General features: G+C 47.1%; 1 protein-coding gene across 1 annotated transcript in view; it reads right to left on the reverse strand.

Moving 5' to 3' along the window:
* The window catches only part of GTF3C2 (general transcription factor IIIC subunit 2), an 80,038-nt gene that overhangs the window by 10,906 nt on the left and 52,872 nt on the right, over positions 1-16,260 (reverse strand). The window contains exons 7-9 of the mRNA XM_076070155.1: positions 10,652-10,683; positions 2,150-2,279; positions 1,047-1,191 (exon numbers count right to left, since the gene is read on the reverse strand). Coding sequence (XP_075926270.1) covers positions 1,047-1,191; positions 2,150-2,279; positions 10,652-10,683 — 307 coding nt within the window. The remainder of the gene's footprint in view (positions 1-1,046; positions 1,192-2,149; positions 2,280-10,651; positions 10,684-16,260) is intronic.

Below are 16,260 nucleotides of genomic sequence, written 5' to 3' on the forward strand. Positions count from 1 at the left end.
ACCAGGACGGCCTGCCGGATTTGAACCACGAACCCTCGCGACACGCGGCGAGCGCTCTACCGCGGGGCCGTGCCACCGCACCACAACCTCCCCCTGTCACCCAGGAGGCTCCATGCCGCTTTGTTTATGCCTTTGCACAACACAAAATGCTCGTCCCATCTGCGCCAGCTGCTAAGGCCTTTGAAAACCGCCCTCGCCACATCTAGCCTACGTAAATCTGCTTCCCAGGGCCAAAGGACTCCGGGGGAAAAGTAGTGTAGCACAAGCATTCTGTGGAAATCACGGAAAACTTTCAAGAATGAACCTTTGGGGTGAGGCTCTGACCATCGGCTTGTCGCTGTGCAGGGGAATGGCCATCGAGGCCTGAAAATGACTAACCCTCCTTGCAGAGGAATCTGCAGTTCAAAAGGTGAAATGAAATTCTACAATTTAAGCCATTTCTTCAATCATCATCATCACGATCCATGGACAGATATCCAGTAGGTGTCCAATGCACATTTGGTCATTTTTTCCATTTTCCTCTGTCTTGTGCCAATATGCTCAAGTAGTGGCCACATTTAAATTTTGATTTAAAGCTTTCGTGACTGCAGTAATTCATAATCTCTTATGTCGTCATCAAGCCATTCTCTGAGGTCTTCCTCTCTTCCCGGTTCCTTCCATTTTTCCAAACAACACACTTTAAATTTTCCTGTTGTTATCCATCATACATATGGTGTCCAAATAGAGGCAGTTTCTTTTTTTCTCTCCGCCTGATGACGACTGCTTGTTGTAGTTTTTGGTTTATTTTATTTTTATTAATTTGAACCTATCTACGTGACTTTACCGAAAGACCCAAAGAATATAGTTTCTTTCTCATCACTGCCCGCATCATCAAGTTGTCTTCTATGTTGCAACGTTTATCTGACTTCTACATTGGGCACTCTTTGGGTCCAGCTTAAGATGCAACATTATCCTTCTGCAGCAATATATTTCGAGGGCCAACATCTTTTCTCTGTCAGTCTTTTTTTAACGTCGAAGTCTCGCTGTAAGCATTCAAAACGACTTACTTGTTCATGGGACACCAAGCCAGTGACTTTACGAGATTGTCGTGGGCGCTGAACGTGTTGTACGGATACAGAATCACGTTTCCGTCTGGCTTCTTTACACGGAGGAGGCTGGATTTAGTGGTTAAATCCCACAGCCCAACGGAACCTGAAACAGACCGTAAATAAGGGTAATCTTGCTGCTTTCACATCAAAAGGAAAATAAAATATCTCCATTCACCCATATCAGCATCTTCCACGACTATCATAGGGCAAGAGACGTTTAGAAATAACATGTTATTGATGATGTAGACAAGATCACAAGATTAAATTGTGATCACGCCAAAATCTGTAGATGTCATTTCACTGCACCTCCGATTGGCACAGTTGGCTACGTATGGTGCAAAAGAAGTTCAACGTACGTACACACACTCACTTTCGCGGGGCATTCTTGTAAAGTAGCTTTAGGCTAAATGTTTCTAATAAGTGTAAAGAAATTAAATCAATCAAACCTCAATAGTTTCCTGCCACATGCAATTGCTGTGGTGACGTCAACAACTTTGTGTGTGCTTCCGTATGTGCGTGTGTGGAGCTGCAGTGTGGTGGCTAACGTGCCCTGCACAACGAACCCGGTGACCCAAGTTCAATTCCCGCTCACAACCGATAACAGCGAATATTGAAATGGTCCTGGGCCTCCTCTAGGTCGACTCAGCCTTAAATGAGTACCTATTGCAGTGTGTAAAACATCAGCACTGGCGAGACAAAGGCGACCGGGCATGGTACTGCCCACCCACCCCCTCATGTGTCTTGTCGGACTTCATAGGTGCTACTTGCTAACGGCACTTGCCCCAACAGAATGTTGAAGTCTGTAAGGGGGATCTTTGTCTTTGCATTTGACAATTAGTGCGTGATAACAGGCAGGGCAGTTCTACTGCGTAGCAGACGGAAACTAACAAATGCACGCTGAAGGAGTCAAAACACTGAAACATTCTTGAGCGGAAACATTCAAATTGTAGATTTTGCTTGCAAAAAAAAAATGTGCGCCTTAAAAAATTTCTGCAGCGTTGTATGCAATGCAATTTTCCCCGAATGAAGCGGTGTAAGAGTAACGAAGAAAATAAATTTACCGTCATAAAATCCGACAGCCAAATGAGAATGGCTCTGCAATGGTGACCAGGCCAAGCAGAAGCAAGCTCCATTTGTTGAAGAGGCTTGGGAATTTACAGCACCCACCTCCAAGGTGACCACCGGTTTGACCTGTTGAACGACAAAACAAATTATTTGGTTTAAAACATCAACAATGTGAGCGTGGATGCGCAAGACAGTGTGTGTGCACGTGTAATGTGGGGAGCGTACCAATTCTGGCCTCCGCCTGATGATGCTGGATGATGTAATTACCGGTGAAACGTCACGGTACTCGAATTGTAAATGTTGTAGTGGATTTACACTCCAACACACCGGTGTGCTGAACTAGTAATGAATTGGCACGTTTTGTTTGCGTGAAAAATCTTACTAATTGGCTGTGTCAGGTGGTGGCGGGTTTAACGACACATTTATATTTACGCGATCTAACTGAAAAAACTTCTATTATGGGTAGTGTAGCGGTTAGCGCACTGCGCTACGAACCTAGCGACCCGAGTTCGATTTCCGCTCACGGCCAACACTGGTGACGATTATCTGAACCGGTCCTGGGCTTCCCTTAGGTCGACTCAGCCTCAAATGAGTACCTGGTGTGGTGTGTAGTAAACGTCGCCACTAGAAATACAAAAGTGGCCGGGCATGGTGCTGACCAAGCACCCTCTCGTGTGTCGAGCCGGCCGTTATAGGTGATCGCTAACAGCACTTGCCCCCAAAAGTCTGTTAAAACTAAGCAGGGGATCTTTGTCTTTGCATGTGTAATGAATGTGTATTAACATGTTTAATGTTGTACAAACATAAGTGTAGATTGTTCTGTTGTTTATCAGTATGTTTACGGTCACCATGCTGTGGGTGTAGTACCGGCCCTAGAGGGGCACAGTGTGCGTGGAGTGACATCACTGGATGGCACCATGCTGTAAGTGCAGTGCCGGCCCTAGAGGGCACGGCATGTGTGCCGACCTAAGAGAGAGGTCGGGTAAGGCCATGGTACTCTGGTTGACCCGGGAGGACACGTGACCGGATTTAATGACAGGGGGGGCCCCAAGAGGGGGCTAGGAGGGTCATGTGATTGGAACCCAGGTTCTTCCCAATGGTTCTGGAAGGGGGGCGTGGGTCAAGGGCGGAGCCGGCCACGCCGCAGAGAATATAAGCCGAGTCCCGAGAGGGATCGGGATTGTCCGTCCTGGGGAAGAAACCCTTCGTCTTCGATCTCCGTTCTACGAGTCTTCCAGGACGTGGACCCGGGCAGTATGTTGTTGGTCCCAGGTCCGTAGTAAATAGTTACTCAAATAGCCAGTGTAGTTAGCCAGGGTGTTCACCACGCTAGGTAGTTGTGATGTTAAGGGTGAAGTCACCCCATTGTGTTGGAACTAAATAAATACGCTGCCTCCAAGTCTAAGAGTGCGACTCAGTTGAACCCAACACGTTTATAAATGTGGAAGGAAAAACTGGACTCAGAGAAAAATCCACGCGACTACAGGGAGAACATACAAACTCCAAACATACAGGCATCGTCAGGGTCGGGATCGAACCCACGACCTCCTGTATACCAGGCGAGGTAGTTAACATCTCACCACCGTGCCACCCCTAGTCACAGTATTATGCCTAAAGTGACACCCCATCCACTGATCCAAGTTTTATTTTTGGGCCACATCGCATCGGTAAACCATGCACCACATTGCTGTGGATTGCTCTCCAACATATGGCAATGTCTTGACTTAAAGCTTTCGTGACTGCAGGAATTTATATTATTGGGTCTTTCTGTAAAGTCACGTAGATAGGTTAAAAGAAATAACAAAAAACTACGACATTTCGATCGCAACACAAGCAATCATCATCAGGAGAAAATATAGCGGTAAAGCTGCTGAGGCAGGATATTTTAAAGGTTTGAAATGGATGTAGCCCAAGGGTCATAAGCGAAGTGGGCGGGGCAAGTGATGTTAAAGTGAGAAATTTGCATGTAAATGTACAATCGGAGAGCTACCTCCACGACGACGAAGCTGCGGAGGTGGCCATTGTATTGTGAGAGATTAGCATGCCAATTTAAGATGAAGCTGCGGAGGTGGCCATTGTATTGAGAGATTAGCATGTCAATGTAAGATCTCAGAGCCACCGCCACATCGAGGAAAACGAGCAACAGTGACTGTGTTAGTGAGACATTTAATCTGTTAATGTAAAGGCATTTAACCTGTTAATGTAAAACCAGAGAGTCGAAAATAACTACTAACATCGGAAGGTAGGATGGAGACCTCACAGCCAGTTATGACTTAAACTGGCTAATAACGTCCTTCCAATGATTGCTCAGTTTGTACCCATCTTCTGGGTTAAAATTGTGTTTGTGTCTATATATATGGATGGCTTCATGAATGAATCTTTGTTGATAGCCAGTAGGCTTGCAAAGTACCTTCGTCTTAGAGAAATCAATATCGTGTGAGCCCACTGCATTAAAACAATGATCAGCCACGGCCGAGGTATTGGTCGTACCGTGTTTCAGATCTGCCTTATGTTCACGAACACGCTTCAAGACATGCCGCTTAGTTTCCCCAATCTAACTACTGCCACAGACACAGCTTTGTTTGTAGACGCCGGGTTATTGCATGTCAGGGATCACATCCTTCACAGATGGGATCAAATCACGATATTTTATGTACTGTATTAAATCGAACCTGGATTGTTTGCTCATGATTTTGGAAATCTTTTTAGTGAACCTGCTATGTATGGCAAGGTGATGGTTTTTATTTGGTCCTCAGATGGTTCTTTCCCAACGGTTGGGGTGATAGCTTTACGGATTGTGTGGTCTGAATATCCATTCATCTTGAGAGCTTGGTGTACATGTTCCGGTTCACTGGCTAGGTGATGACGGTCAGAAATACATCGAGCTCTATGTTGTAGAGTTTTGATTGCTTGTGTTACGATCGAATGTCGTAGTTTTTTGTTATTTTTTTTACCTGTCTACGTGACTTTACTGAAAGACCCAAGAATATATGGGAATGTTTTTGTTTTTTCTGCCTTGCCCAAGCTTGTTAAATCGGATTTATGTAATAAATATACTGTATTTATTATACAAGTTCGATACCACATTTATTTACATTTAGTGACTTGCTTACCATGTTCTCTATTTTGCACTCCTTATCGTGTTGTTGTGTATTGTGTTGTTGTTGTGACTTGCCGACCTGCCCATACTGGACATCTGTGAAAAAGAGCTTCAGAGCTCATCAGATTCCTCCTCCTACAGTCTAAATAAAGATCTCGATTTGCTGTGAAGTAGGGCCATTGCCTAAAACGTCACTGCTTATTATTTTCTATTTTATTTCAAGGCACCATTACAGACGAATGTGGTGTATAGTGGGGCATAGAGAGGGCTGGGAAGGTCAGAGTGAGCGAGGAGTGGGTTGGGCGAGGGAGGAGTGGGCTGGGTAAGGGAGTGAGCTGTGTGAGTGAGGCGCTGGCTGGGTGTGGGTGGCGCTGGCTGGGTGAGGGTGGCGTAGGCTGAGTGAGCGAGGAGTGGGCTGGATGAGTGAAGCATGGGCTGGGTGAGGAAGGCGTGGGCTGTGTGAGTGAAGAGTCGGTTGGGTGAGGGAGGCGTGGACTGGGTGAGTGAGGAGTGGGCTGGGTGAGGGAGGAGTGGGATGGGTCTGTGGGAAGTGGGCTGGTTGAGGGAGGCGTGGGCTGGGTGAGGGAGGCGTGGGCTGGGTGAGTGAGGAGTGGGCTGGGTGAGTGAGGCGGCGGCTGGGTGGTGAGGAGTGGGCTGGGTGAATGAGGCGTGGGGCAAATGAGGGAAGTGACACGAGGTAAACAAGGCGGGCGAGCGAGACAGAGGGAGAGGTAGAGACGGAGTGACTGAGACATGAAGCAAGCAAAGCAGAGGGAGATAGAGGCGGGGAGAGCTACACAAGCTTGACATCAAGTCGTGGGTATGTGAGGAAAGCTCAGAGTGGGCCAAGTGAGACCCGGAACAAATAAAACGTGGGCTAGAGTGATCTGCGGGGCGAGGGAGATATGCAGCACGTAAGTTGAGAGGGACGGATAGCGCATTGCATGTAATGCAGACGCTACTTTACTTAGACTAAAGGGTTTCATACACAAGACCTACACCAAACATTCGTGTTCATTTGGGGGATGCAGGAGAGCTGAATTTTTCTAAGAGTACAGGAACTATACCGTGGACATGCTACACTAGCGCACCAGACTAAAGCTGTTATTAGTGAAGCCTCTATACACATATGTAAACACATAATCAAAATGTATTGCATATCAGTTGCCTGAGTATGTAAAAAATATGTGACTACGGGCCTCTATGTGTGTCTGTGTGTGTCTGTGGGTCTCTGAGCATGTCTGTGGGTCTCTATGTGTCTGTGGGTGTCTGAGTGTGTGGGTGTGTGTGTGTGTCTATCCGGCAAAAACAACCCCCTACCTCATACTCTTAGTTCTTTCGGTAAAGTCACGTTGAAGGGAAACAATAAAATAATAAAATATATATAAAACAATAAAAATTCTCACGACGTTTCGACCATAACACAAACGGTCGTCATCAGGTGTGTCGGTTTGCATAAATTTATTTATTTTTAAACGGTGTATTTATCTATTTATAAAAAACGTTAGCGGCACGCGCAGCGATTTGGCAGTTTATTTAGAAGGACTAGTCCATCTATGTTCTGAAAAGAGGAGGGGGGAGACGAAAAATTTAATGTATGCTGTCTGAAAGCCACTGTAAGCGTGAACAATCAATTAAGACCTGAAATGGTTTATCAAATCTTTCCAATGATTGCTAAGCCAGAATCCATCTTCTCGGTTGAAATTGTCTCTGTGCTTGTATATGTGCATAGCCTCATGAACGAATCTCTCATGGTAGCCAGATGGCTTACAAAGAACCTCTGTCTTGGAAAAGTCAATGTCATGTGAGCCTACTGAATTATAACAATGATCTGCCACGGCCGAGGTGTTGGTCCTACCGTGTTTAAGGTCTGCTTTGTGTTCACGAATGCGGTCCGAGACATGGCGTTTGGTTTCTCCAATGTAACTACTACCACAGAGGCAACTTAGTTTGTAGACACCAGGGTACTGTATGTCCGGAATCACATCTTTTACAGATGGAACCAGATCACGGATTTTATGTAATGTGTTGAAACGGACCTGGATCTTGTGTTTATTCAAGATTTTGGAGATATTTTTTGTGATCCCCGCAATGTAGGGTAAAATGATAGTTTTGAAAGGCTCCTCAAGAGGGTCCTTCTTCATGGTTTGAGTGATAGCTTTGCGGATTGTATAGTCGGAGTAACCATTAGCCTTAAGAGCTTGGTGTACGTGCTTGAGTTCCGATGAGTCAAATGCCTTCTATGACCGATGAGTCAAATGCCTTCTATGACCTCCTGTCACAGGTGCTAGCTAAAGTGGCCCCTCGGTATAGAGTCATCTTGTTGGGTGACTTCAATGCCTGAGTTGGTCATAATGCTGGCACCTGGTCTGGAGTGATTGGAAGGCATGGGCCAGATCAACTCAATAACAATGGTAGGAGGCTGCTAGATTTTTGTGCAGCCCACGGGCTTGTAATTACCAACACGCTGTTCTGGCATGGGCGCATCCATACAACATCATGGATGCATGCCGGGTCCAAGAAAGAACATATGGACTAAATAGTGACAGAACAGCAGATGCGAGCCCATGTCCTTGACACCAGGACCTACCCTGGAGCTGATCTGCCCTCTGACCATCGACTTGTCATCTGTAAGATGCACTTGCCATTCTTCTACTCCGGTGGTGGGTGTACACCCAGGACCCCATTCAAACCTAAGGTGGCCTGGTCTCAGCTAGCTGATGAAAGTTGCAAACGAGAATTTAATCATCGCTTGCGATTGGGGTTGGCATCGTCCCCCACTCCTCCAGATGTCGAGGGTAAATGGGCGAGGTTTAGGAATGTGACTCAGGCAGCTACAATGGCTGCTTTGGGTATGCGGTCCAGACCTCACCAGAGACCCTGGCCAACAGGTGTTCAGAATGGCTGAAAAAAAGGGACAGGGCCACTCTAATCGTCTACAGCATCCCACGTCAGAGAATGAGGAGGCTTACCGCAGCCTTCGCTCGGAGGTTCGGAGAGCCGTGAAGCGCTGCAAGGATGGGTGGTGGTCGCGGGTTTTTGAGGAGATGGAGTCTGCCTCAATGGCCCGCGATCACAAATCCCGATTTAACTCCATCAAAAAAGTAACCTGCAGCACCACACCTTACCATAATTAGGGGAAAAAATGGTGATCCAATCTCCAACCCCCTGGAACAGGTTTGCAGATTTGCTGAGCATTTCTGTGAAGTCCTGGGGGAGGGGAAATCCCTCGACATGGAAAACATCGTGGGACAAAGTAGGGATGACCCTGCTGAGGTAGTGGTGCCACAAATATTGGAGGAAGAAGTCACCCCCTGTGAGTGGCTGGCTGAGGTGCCATCTGTTGAGGAAGTACTAAAGTCTGAGACCAGGAAAGGCACCAGGCAGAGATGATCTCCCAAGTGAAATGCTGAGGGAGGGTGGCGTTTGTGCACAGACTGCCTTACATGACACCATAACAACAGTCTGGAACACTGGACGGGTTCCGCAGGATTGGAAGGATGCCCTTGTGGTCCCCCTCTTTAAGAAGGGGGACCGCACAGACTGTAACAACTACAGGGGCATCTCACTCCTCAGTGTGCCGGGAAAGGTCCTGGCAAGGATTATTCAAAATCGCCTTGCCAGGCACGCTGAGGAGAGGCTTGCGGAGCCCAAATGTGGTTTCAGGAAAGGGCGGTCCTGCACAGATGCCATATTTTCTGTCCGTTTGCTACAGCAGAGGTGTAGGGAATTCTAAAAAGACCTACATCTCTGCTTGATTGACCTGGTCAAGGCCAATGATATCATCAGTAGGCCTGGGCTGTGGGTTGTTCTTCGTGCTTGTGGAGTCCCTGACCCTCTGCTCACGATAATTAAGAACCTTCATGATGGTGAGCGGGCCTGGGTAAAACTACGTGGCCGGGAGTCGGAGCCATTCCCTGTTCACCTTGGGGTGCGACAGGGATGTCCCTCTGGCTCCCACATTATTTAACATCTTTTTCGACCAGTTCGTGAAGCCTTTGATAGCTGTACCAGAGGAATTTCCATCTGGTACAGATACAATGGAAGGCTGATCGATGCCCAGGTGCGGTCAAGGGATGGCTCCCTATTGGTCAACCACGTTATGTATGCCGATGATTTGGTAATTGCCGCTCACTCAGAGGAGGAGTTGGAGGCGTTGCTGCTGAAACTGGAGCGTGCCACTAAGAGGTGGGGCCTTACCATCACCCCCACCAAAACTAAGCACCTGCCTGGGTATTATGTACCATCGGGCACTCCACCCCCACAACTCCCAATCGGTAATGGGGCAGTTGTGGAGAGAGTGGAGAGTTTCCCATACCTGAGCAGTGTGCTCATGACGGCTCCGGTTTGACAGCAGAGGTCTCACTCAGAATCAGTCGAGCGGCATTATCTTTTCATCGGTTGTGTAACACTGTGTGGAAGTTACCTGGTCTGTCGCTCCGCACGAAGCTTCAAGTCTTCTCGGCCACGGTCATTCCCTCCCTTCTCTACGCTTGCGAAACGTGGACCCTCCCCTAATGGAACATCTTCGCCGATTGGAAACATTTAGGCTGGCCTGCCTACAATCAATCCTGGGTTTAACCAGGCTGGATTGTGTGAGGAGCTCACAAATCCTTGAAATATCTGAGCAAAGTCCCATCGGTGAGCTCCTCCGGCAGGCAAGGCTGCGTTGGCTGGGTCATATAGCTCTCGCATGCCCAGTGACCGCATGCCTAATCAGCTTTTGTTCGGCTGGATAGAGGGGGCTAAACGGGCGCAGCACGGGCTAGAGAAGAGATGGAGTGATCTGGTACAGGAAGATGTAGAGCTGAGTCGACTTGCTGATGACTGATACCAGAGGTGTAAAGATCGGCCTCTGTGGAGGAGGCTCGTGAAAGACGCCTCTGGGAAGTTGGAGGCAGTCGCCCTCCTACAACAACGGAGGGCAGAGGAGCAACGCTTACAACAACGAGTGGAGCGCCGGATGGCTAATGCACAGCAAGTTGCCACAGTAGGGGGCACAGGTGGTGCATCAGCCAGTCGTCTCAGTCAGTCGACCTGTGGCACCTGGGTCTGCCCTGTGACCTCCTGCCAGCAGGCGTTGGACACTTCACGTGGCCTTAAGGTACACATAGCCTGGCACAAGCGTCGTCGTGACATCACAGCCACTTACTGGCAAATGGCGGTTGTTGTTATTGTCTGTGGGTCTCTGTGTGTATAGAGGTATATCTGTGAGTTAAATAAATAAAAAAGAGGAATCCTTGATTCCTTCTGGAACGCAGATCACAGGGTTCACATGTTCACTCCCACCACGGCATGCCGGGGCGTTCAGGCCCTATTTCCACCACCATGGGTGCCACCAAACATCATGCAATCAGCATTCATCTTCAGCAAAGTTTTTGGATGTATCTGCCCTTACCTTATATATCTTTTGTTCGGCAGGTTGAGAGCCTAAAAGGAAAAGATCACAAACTATGAGGACACGATGTGAATGGAGCAACCCCTCCTGAGAGGCATTTACATGGGTAGTGAGAAAGGAAACGCACTTTAAGCTCGGCTTTCAAAAAACAAGCCCACGAAGAGCTTCCCCTCACTGTAGGCAGTGGCCCTGCTCATCTGCAGCGCGACACACCAACCTCCAGGGCGCTCTCAGCTCGCTCGCTCTCTTTCCGTCAATGATCGGATTTCGTCCCCCGTAGGCTCAACCCCCCATTACTTCAGTGTCAATCGCTGAAGCCTTTGCCCCATTCCTCCCTCTCTGGGCCCGGCAGCTACTCTGCTGTTAGTAGGTAGAGCTACTAGGTAGAGCTAGTAGGTAGAGCTAGTAGGTAGAGCTACTAGGAAGAGCTACTAGGTAGAGCTAGTAGGTAGAGCTACTAGGTAGAGCTACTAGGTAGAGGTAGTAGGTAGAGCTACTAGGTAGAGTTAGTATGTAGAACTAGTAGGTAGAGCTAGTAGGTAGAGCTACTAGGCAGAGCTAGTAGGTAGAGCTAGTAGTTAGAGCTAGTAGGAAGAGCTAGTAGGTAGAGCTACTAGGTAGAGCTAGTAGGTACATCTACTAGGTAGAGCTAGTAGGTAGAGCTACTAGGTAGAGCTACTAGGTAGAGCTAATAGGTAGAGCTCGTAGGTAGAGCTAGTAAGTAGAGCTACTAGGTAGAGCTACTAGGTAGAGCTAGTAATTAGAGCTAGTAGGTAGAGCTAGTCAGTAGAGCTACTAGGTAAACCTAGTAGGTAGAGCTAGTAGGTAGAGCTAGTAGGTAGGGCTAGTAGGTAGAGCTACTAGGTGGAGCTACTAAGGTAGAGCTAGTAGGTAGAGCTAGTAGGTAGAGCTACTAGGTAGAGCTAGTAGGTAGAGCTAGTCAAAAGTGGTAATAGGTAGAGCTACTAGGTAGAGCTAGTCAGTAGAGTTACTAGGTAGAGCTACTAGGTAGAGCTAGTAAGTAGAGCTAGTAGGTAAAGCTAGTAGGTAAAGCTAGTCGGTAGAGCTAGTAGGTAGAGCTAGCAGGCAGAGCTAGTAGGTAGAGCTAGTCAGTAGAGTCACTAGGTAGAGCTAGTCGGTAGAGCTACTAGGTACAGCTAGTCAGTAGAGTTACTAGGTAGAGCTACTAGGTAGAGTTACTAGGTAGAGCTAGTCGGTAGAGCTAGTCGGTAGAGCTAGTCGACAGAGCTACTAGGTAGAGCTACTAGGTAGAGCTAGTAGGTAGAGCTAGTCGGTAGATCTACTAGGTAGAGCTACTAGGTAGAGCTACTAGGTAGAGCTAGTAGGTAGAGCTAGTCGGTAGATCTACTAGGTACAGTTACTAGGTAGAGCTACTAGTTAGATCTAGCAAGTAGAGCTACTAGGTAGAGCTAATAGGTAGAGCTAGTAGGTAGAGCTAGTAGGTAGATCTACTAGGTAGAGCTAGTAGGTAGAGCTACTAGGTAGAGCTAGTAGGTAGAGCTACTAGGTAGAGCTAGTAGGTAGAGCTACTAGGTAGAGCTAGTCAGTAGAGCTAGTAGGTAAAGCTAGTTGGTAGAGCTACTAGGTAGAGCTAGTAGGTAGAGCTACTAGGTAAAGCTAGTCGGTAGAGCTAGTAGGTAGAGCTAGTAGGTAGAGCTAGTAGGTAGAGCTAGTAGGTAGAGCTAGTCGGTAGAGCTACTAGGTAGAGCTAATCGGTAGAGTTAGTCGGTAGAGCTACTAGGTAGAGTTACTAGGTAGAGCCAGTCGGTAGAGCTACTACGTACAGCTAGTCAGTAGAGTTACTAGGTAGAGCTAGTCGGTAGAGCTAGTCGGTAGAGCTAGTAGGTAGAGCTAGTAGGTAGAGCTACTAGGTAGAGCTAGTAGGTAGAGCTAGTCGGTAGATCTACTAGGTAGAGCTACTAGATAGACCTACTAGGTAGAGCTAGTAGGTAGAGCTAGTCGGTAGATCTACTAGGTAGAGTTACTAGGTAGAGCTACTAGTTAGATCTAGCAGGTGGAGCTAGTCGGTAGAGCTAGTACGTAGAGCTAGTCGATAGAGCTACTTATGTAGAGCTACTAGGTAGAGCTAGTAGGTAGAGCTAGTCGGTAGATCTACTAGGTAGAGGTAGTAGGTAGAGCTAGTAGGTAGAGCTAGTCGGTAGATCTACTAGGTAGAGATAGTAGGTAGAGCTACTAGGTAGAGTTACTAGGTAAAGCTACTTGGTAGAGCTAGTAGGTAGAGCTACTAGGTAGAGCTACTAGGTAGAGCTAGTAAGTAGAGCTAGTAGGTAGAGCTAGTAGGAAGAGCTATTAGGTAGAGCTACTAGGTAGGGCTAGTAAGTAGAGCTAGTAGCTACAGCTAGTAGGTAGAGCTACTAGGTAGAGCTACTAGGTAGAGCTAGTAGGTAGAGCTAGTAAGTAAAGCTAGTAGGTAGAGCTAGTAGGTAGAGCTAGTCGGTAGATCTACTAGGTAGAGCTACTAGATAGACCTACTAGGTAGAGCTAGTCAGTACAGCTACTACGTAGAGCTAGTCAGTAGAGTTACTAGGTAGAGCTATTAGGTACAGCTAGTCGGTAGAGCTACTAGGTAGAGCTAGTCGGTAGAGTTACTAGGTAGAGCTAGTAGGTAGAGCTAGTAGGTAGAGCTACTAGGTAGAGTTACTAGTTAAAGCTAGTCGGTTGAGCTAGTAGGTAGAGCTAGTAGGTAGAGCTACTAGGTAGAGTTACTAGGTAGAGCTAGTCGGTAGAGCTAGTAGGTAGAGCTAGCAGGTAGAGCTAGCAGGTAGAGCTAGTCGATAGAGCTACAGGGTAGAGCTACTAGGTATAGCTAGTAGGTAGAGCTAGTCGGTAGATCTACTAGATAGAGCTACTAGATAGACCTACTAGGTAGAGCTAGTAGGTAGAGCTAGTCGGTAGATCTACTAGGTAGAGTTACTAGGTAGAGCTACTAGTTAGATCTAGCAGGTAGAGCTACTAGGTAGAGTTACTAGGTAGAGCTAGTCGGTAGAGCTAGTAGGTAGAGCTAGTCGGTAGAGCTAGTAGGTAGAGCTAGTCGATAGAGCTACTTATGTAGAGCTACTAGGTAGAGCTAGTAGGTAGAGCTAGTCGGTAGATCTACTAGGTAGAGGTAGTAGGTAGAGCCAGTAGGTAGAGCTAGTCGGTAGATCTACTAGGTAGAGACAGTAGGCAGAGCTACTAGGTAGAGTTACTAAGTAAAGCTACTTGGTAGAGCTAGTAGGTAGAGCGAGTAGGTAGAGCTATTAGGTAGAGTTAGTAGGTAGAGCTACTAATTAGAGCTAGTAGGTAGAGCTAGTCAGTAGAGCTACTAGGTAAAGCTAGTAGGTAGAGCTAGTAGGTAGAGCTAGTAGGTAGGGCTACTAGGTAGAGCTACTAGGTGGAGCTACTAAGGTAGAGCTAGTAGGTAGAGCTACTAGGTAGAGCTACTAGGTAGAGCTAGTAGGTAGAGCTAGTCAAAAGTGGTACCAGGTAGAGCTACTAGGTAGAGCTAGTCAGTAGAGTTACTAGGTAGAGCTACTAGGTAGAGCTAGTGGTTAGAGCTAGTAGGTAAAGCTAGTCGGTAGAGCTAGTAGGTAGAGCTAGCAGGCAGAGCTAGTAGGTAGAGCTAGTCAGTAGAGTCACTAGGTAGAGCTAGTCGGTAGAGCTACTAGGTACAGCTAGTCAGTAGAGTTACTAGGTAGAGCTACTAGGTAGAGTTACTAGGTAGAGCTAGTCGGTAGAGCTAGTCAGTAGAGCTAGTAGGTAGAGGTAGTAGGTAGAGCTACGAGGTAGAGCTAGTAGGTAGAGCTAGTAGGTAGAGCTAGTAGGTGGAGCTACTAGGTAGAGCTACTAGGTAGAGCTAGTAGGTAGAGCTAGTAGCTAGAGCTACAAGGTAGAGCTACTAGGTAGAGCTAGTCGGTAGAGCTAGTAGGTAGAGCTAGTAGGTAGAGCTACTAGGTAGAGTTAGTATGTAGAGCTAGTAGGTAGAGCTAGTAGGTAGAGCTACTAGGTAGAGCTACTAGGTAGAGCTAGTAAGTAGAGCTAGTAGGTAAAGCTAGTAGGTAAAGCTAGTCGGTAGAGCTAGTAGGTAGAGCTAGCAGGCAGAGCTAGTAGGTAGAGCTAGTCAGTAGAGTCACTAGGTAGAGCTAGTCGGTAGAGCTACTAGGTACAGCTAGTCAGTAGAGTTACTAGGTAGAGCTACTAGGTAGAGTTACTAGGTAGAGCTAGTCGGTAGAGCTAGTCGGTAGAGCTAGTCGACAGAGCTACTAGGTAGAGCTACTAGGTAGAGCTAGTAGGTAGAGCTAGTCGGTAGATCTACTAGGTAGAGCTACTAGGTAGAGCTACTAGGTAGAGCTAGTAGGTAGAGCTAGTCGGTAGATCTACTAGGTACAGTTACTAGGTAGAGCTACTAGTTAGATCTAGCAAGTAGAGCTACTAGGTAGAGCTAATAGGTAGAGCTAGTAGGTAGAGCTAGTAGGTAGATCTACTAGGTAGAGCTAGTAGGTAGAGCTACTAGGTAGAGCTAGTAGGTAGAGCTACTAGGTAGAGCTACTAGGTAGAGCTAGTAGGTAGAGCTACTAGGTAGAGCTAGTCAGTAGAGCTAGTAGGTAAAGCTAGTTGGTAGATCTACTAAGTAGATCTACTAGGTAGAGCTAGTAGGTAGAGCTAGTAGGTAGAGCTACTAGGTAGAGCTAGTAGGTAGAGCTACTAGGTAAAGCTAGTCGGTAGAGCTAGTAGGTAGAGCTAGTAGGTAGAGCTAGTAGGTAGAGCTAGTAGGTAGAGCTACTAGGTAGAGCTAGTCGGTAGAGCTAGTCGGTAGAGCTACTAGGTAGAGTTACTAGGTAGAGCCAGTCGGTAGAGCTACTACGTACAGCTAGTCAGTAGAGTTACTAGGTAGAGCTAGTCGGTAGAGCTAGTCGGTAGAGCTAGTAGGTAGAGCTAGTAGGTAGAGCTACTAGGTAGAGCTAGTAGGTAGAGCTAGTCGGTAGATCTACTAGGTAGAGCTACTAGATAGACCTACTAGGTAGAGCTAGTAGGTAGAGCTAGTCGGTAGATCTACTAGGTAGAGTTACTAGGTAGAGCTACTAGTTAGATCTAGCAGGTGGAGCTAGTCGGTAGAGCTAGTAGGTAGAGCTAGTTCGTAGAGCTAGTAGGTAGAGCTAGTCGATAGAGCTACTTATGTAGAGCTACTAGGTAGAGCTAGTAGGTAGAGCTAGTCGGTAGATCTACTAGGTAGAGGTAGTAGGTAGAGCTAGTAGGTAGAGCTAGTCGGTAGATCTACTAGGTAGAGATAGTAGGTAGAGCTACTAGGTAGAGTTACTAGGTAAAGCTACTTGGTAGAGCTAGTAGGTAGAGCTACTAGGTAGAGCTACTAGGTAGAGCTAGTAAGTAGAGCTAGTAGGTAGAGCTAGTAGGAAGAGCTATTAGGTAGAGCTACTAGGTAGGGCTAGTAAGTAGAGCTAGTAGCTACAGCTAGTAGGTAGAGCTACTAGGTAGAGCTACTAGGTAGAGCTAGTAGGTAGAGCTAGTAAGTAGAGCTAGTAGGTAGAGCTAGTAGGTAGAGCTAGTCGGTAGATCTACTAGGTAGAGCT

Source organism: Petromyzon marinus, chromosome 27, assembly GCF_048934315.1.
Source record: "Petromyzon marinus isolate PM22_M1 ecotype Great Lakes invasive population chromosome 27, UKy_Petmar_22M1.pri1.0, whole genome shotgun sequence".
Classification (NCBI taxonomy): domain Eukaryota; kingdom Metazoa; phylum Chordata; class Hyperoartia; order Petromyzontiformes; family Petromyzontidae; genus Petromyzon; species Petromyzon marinus.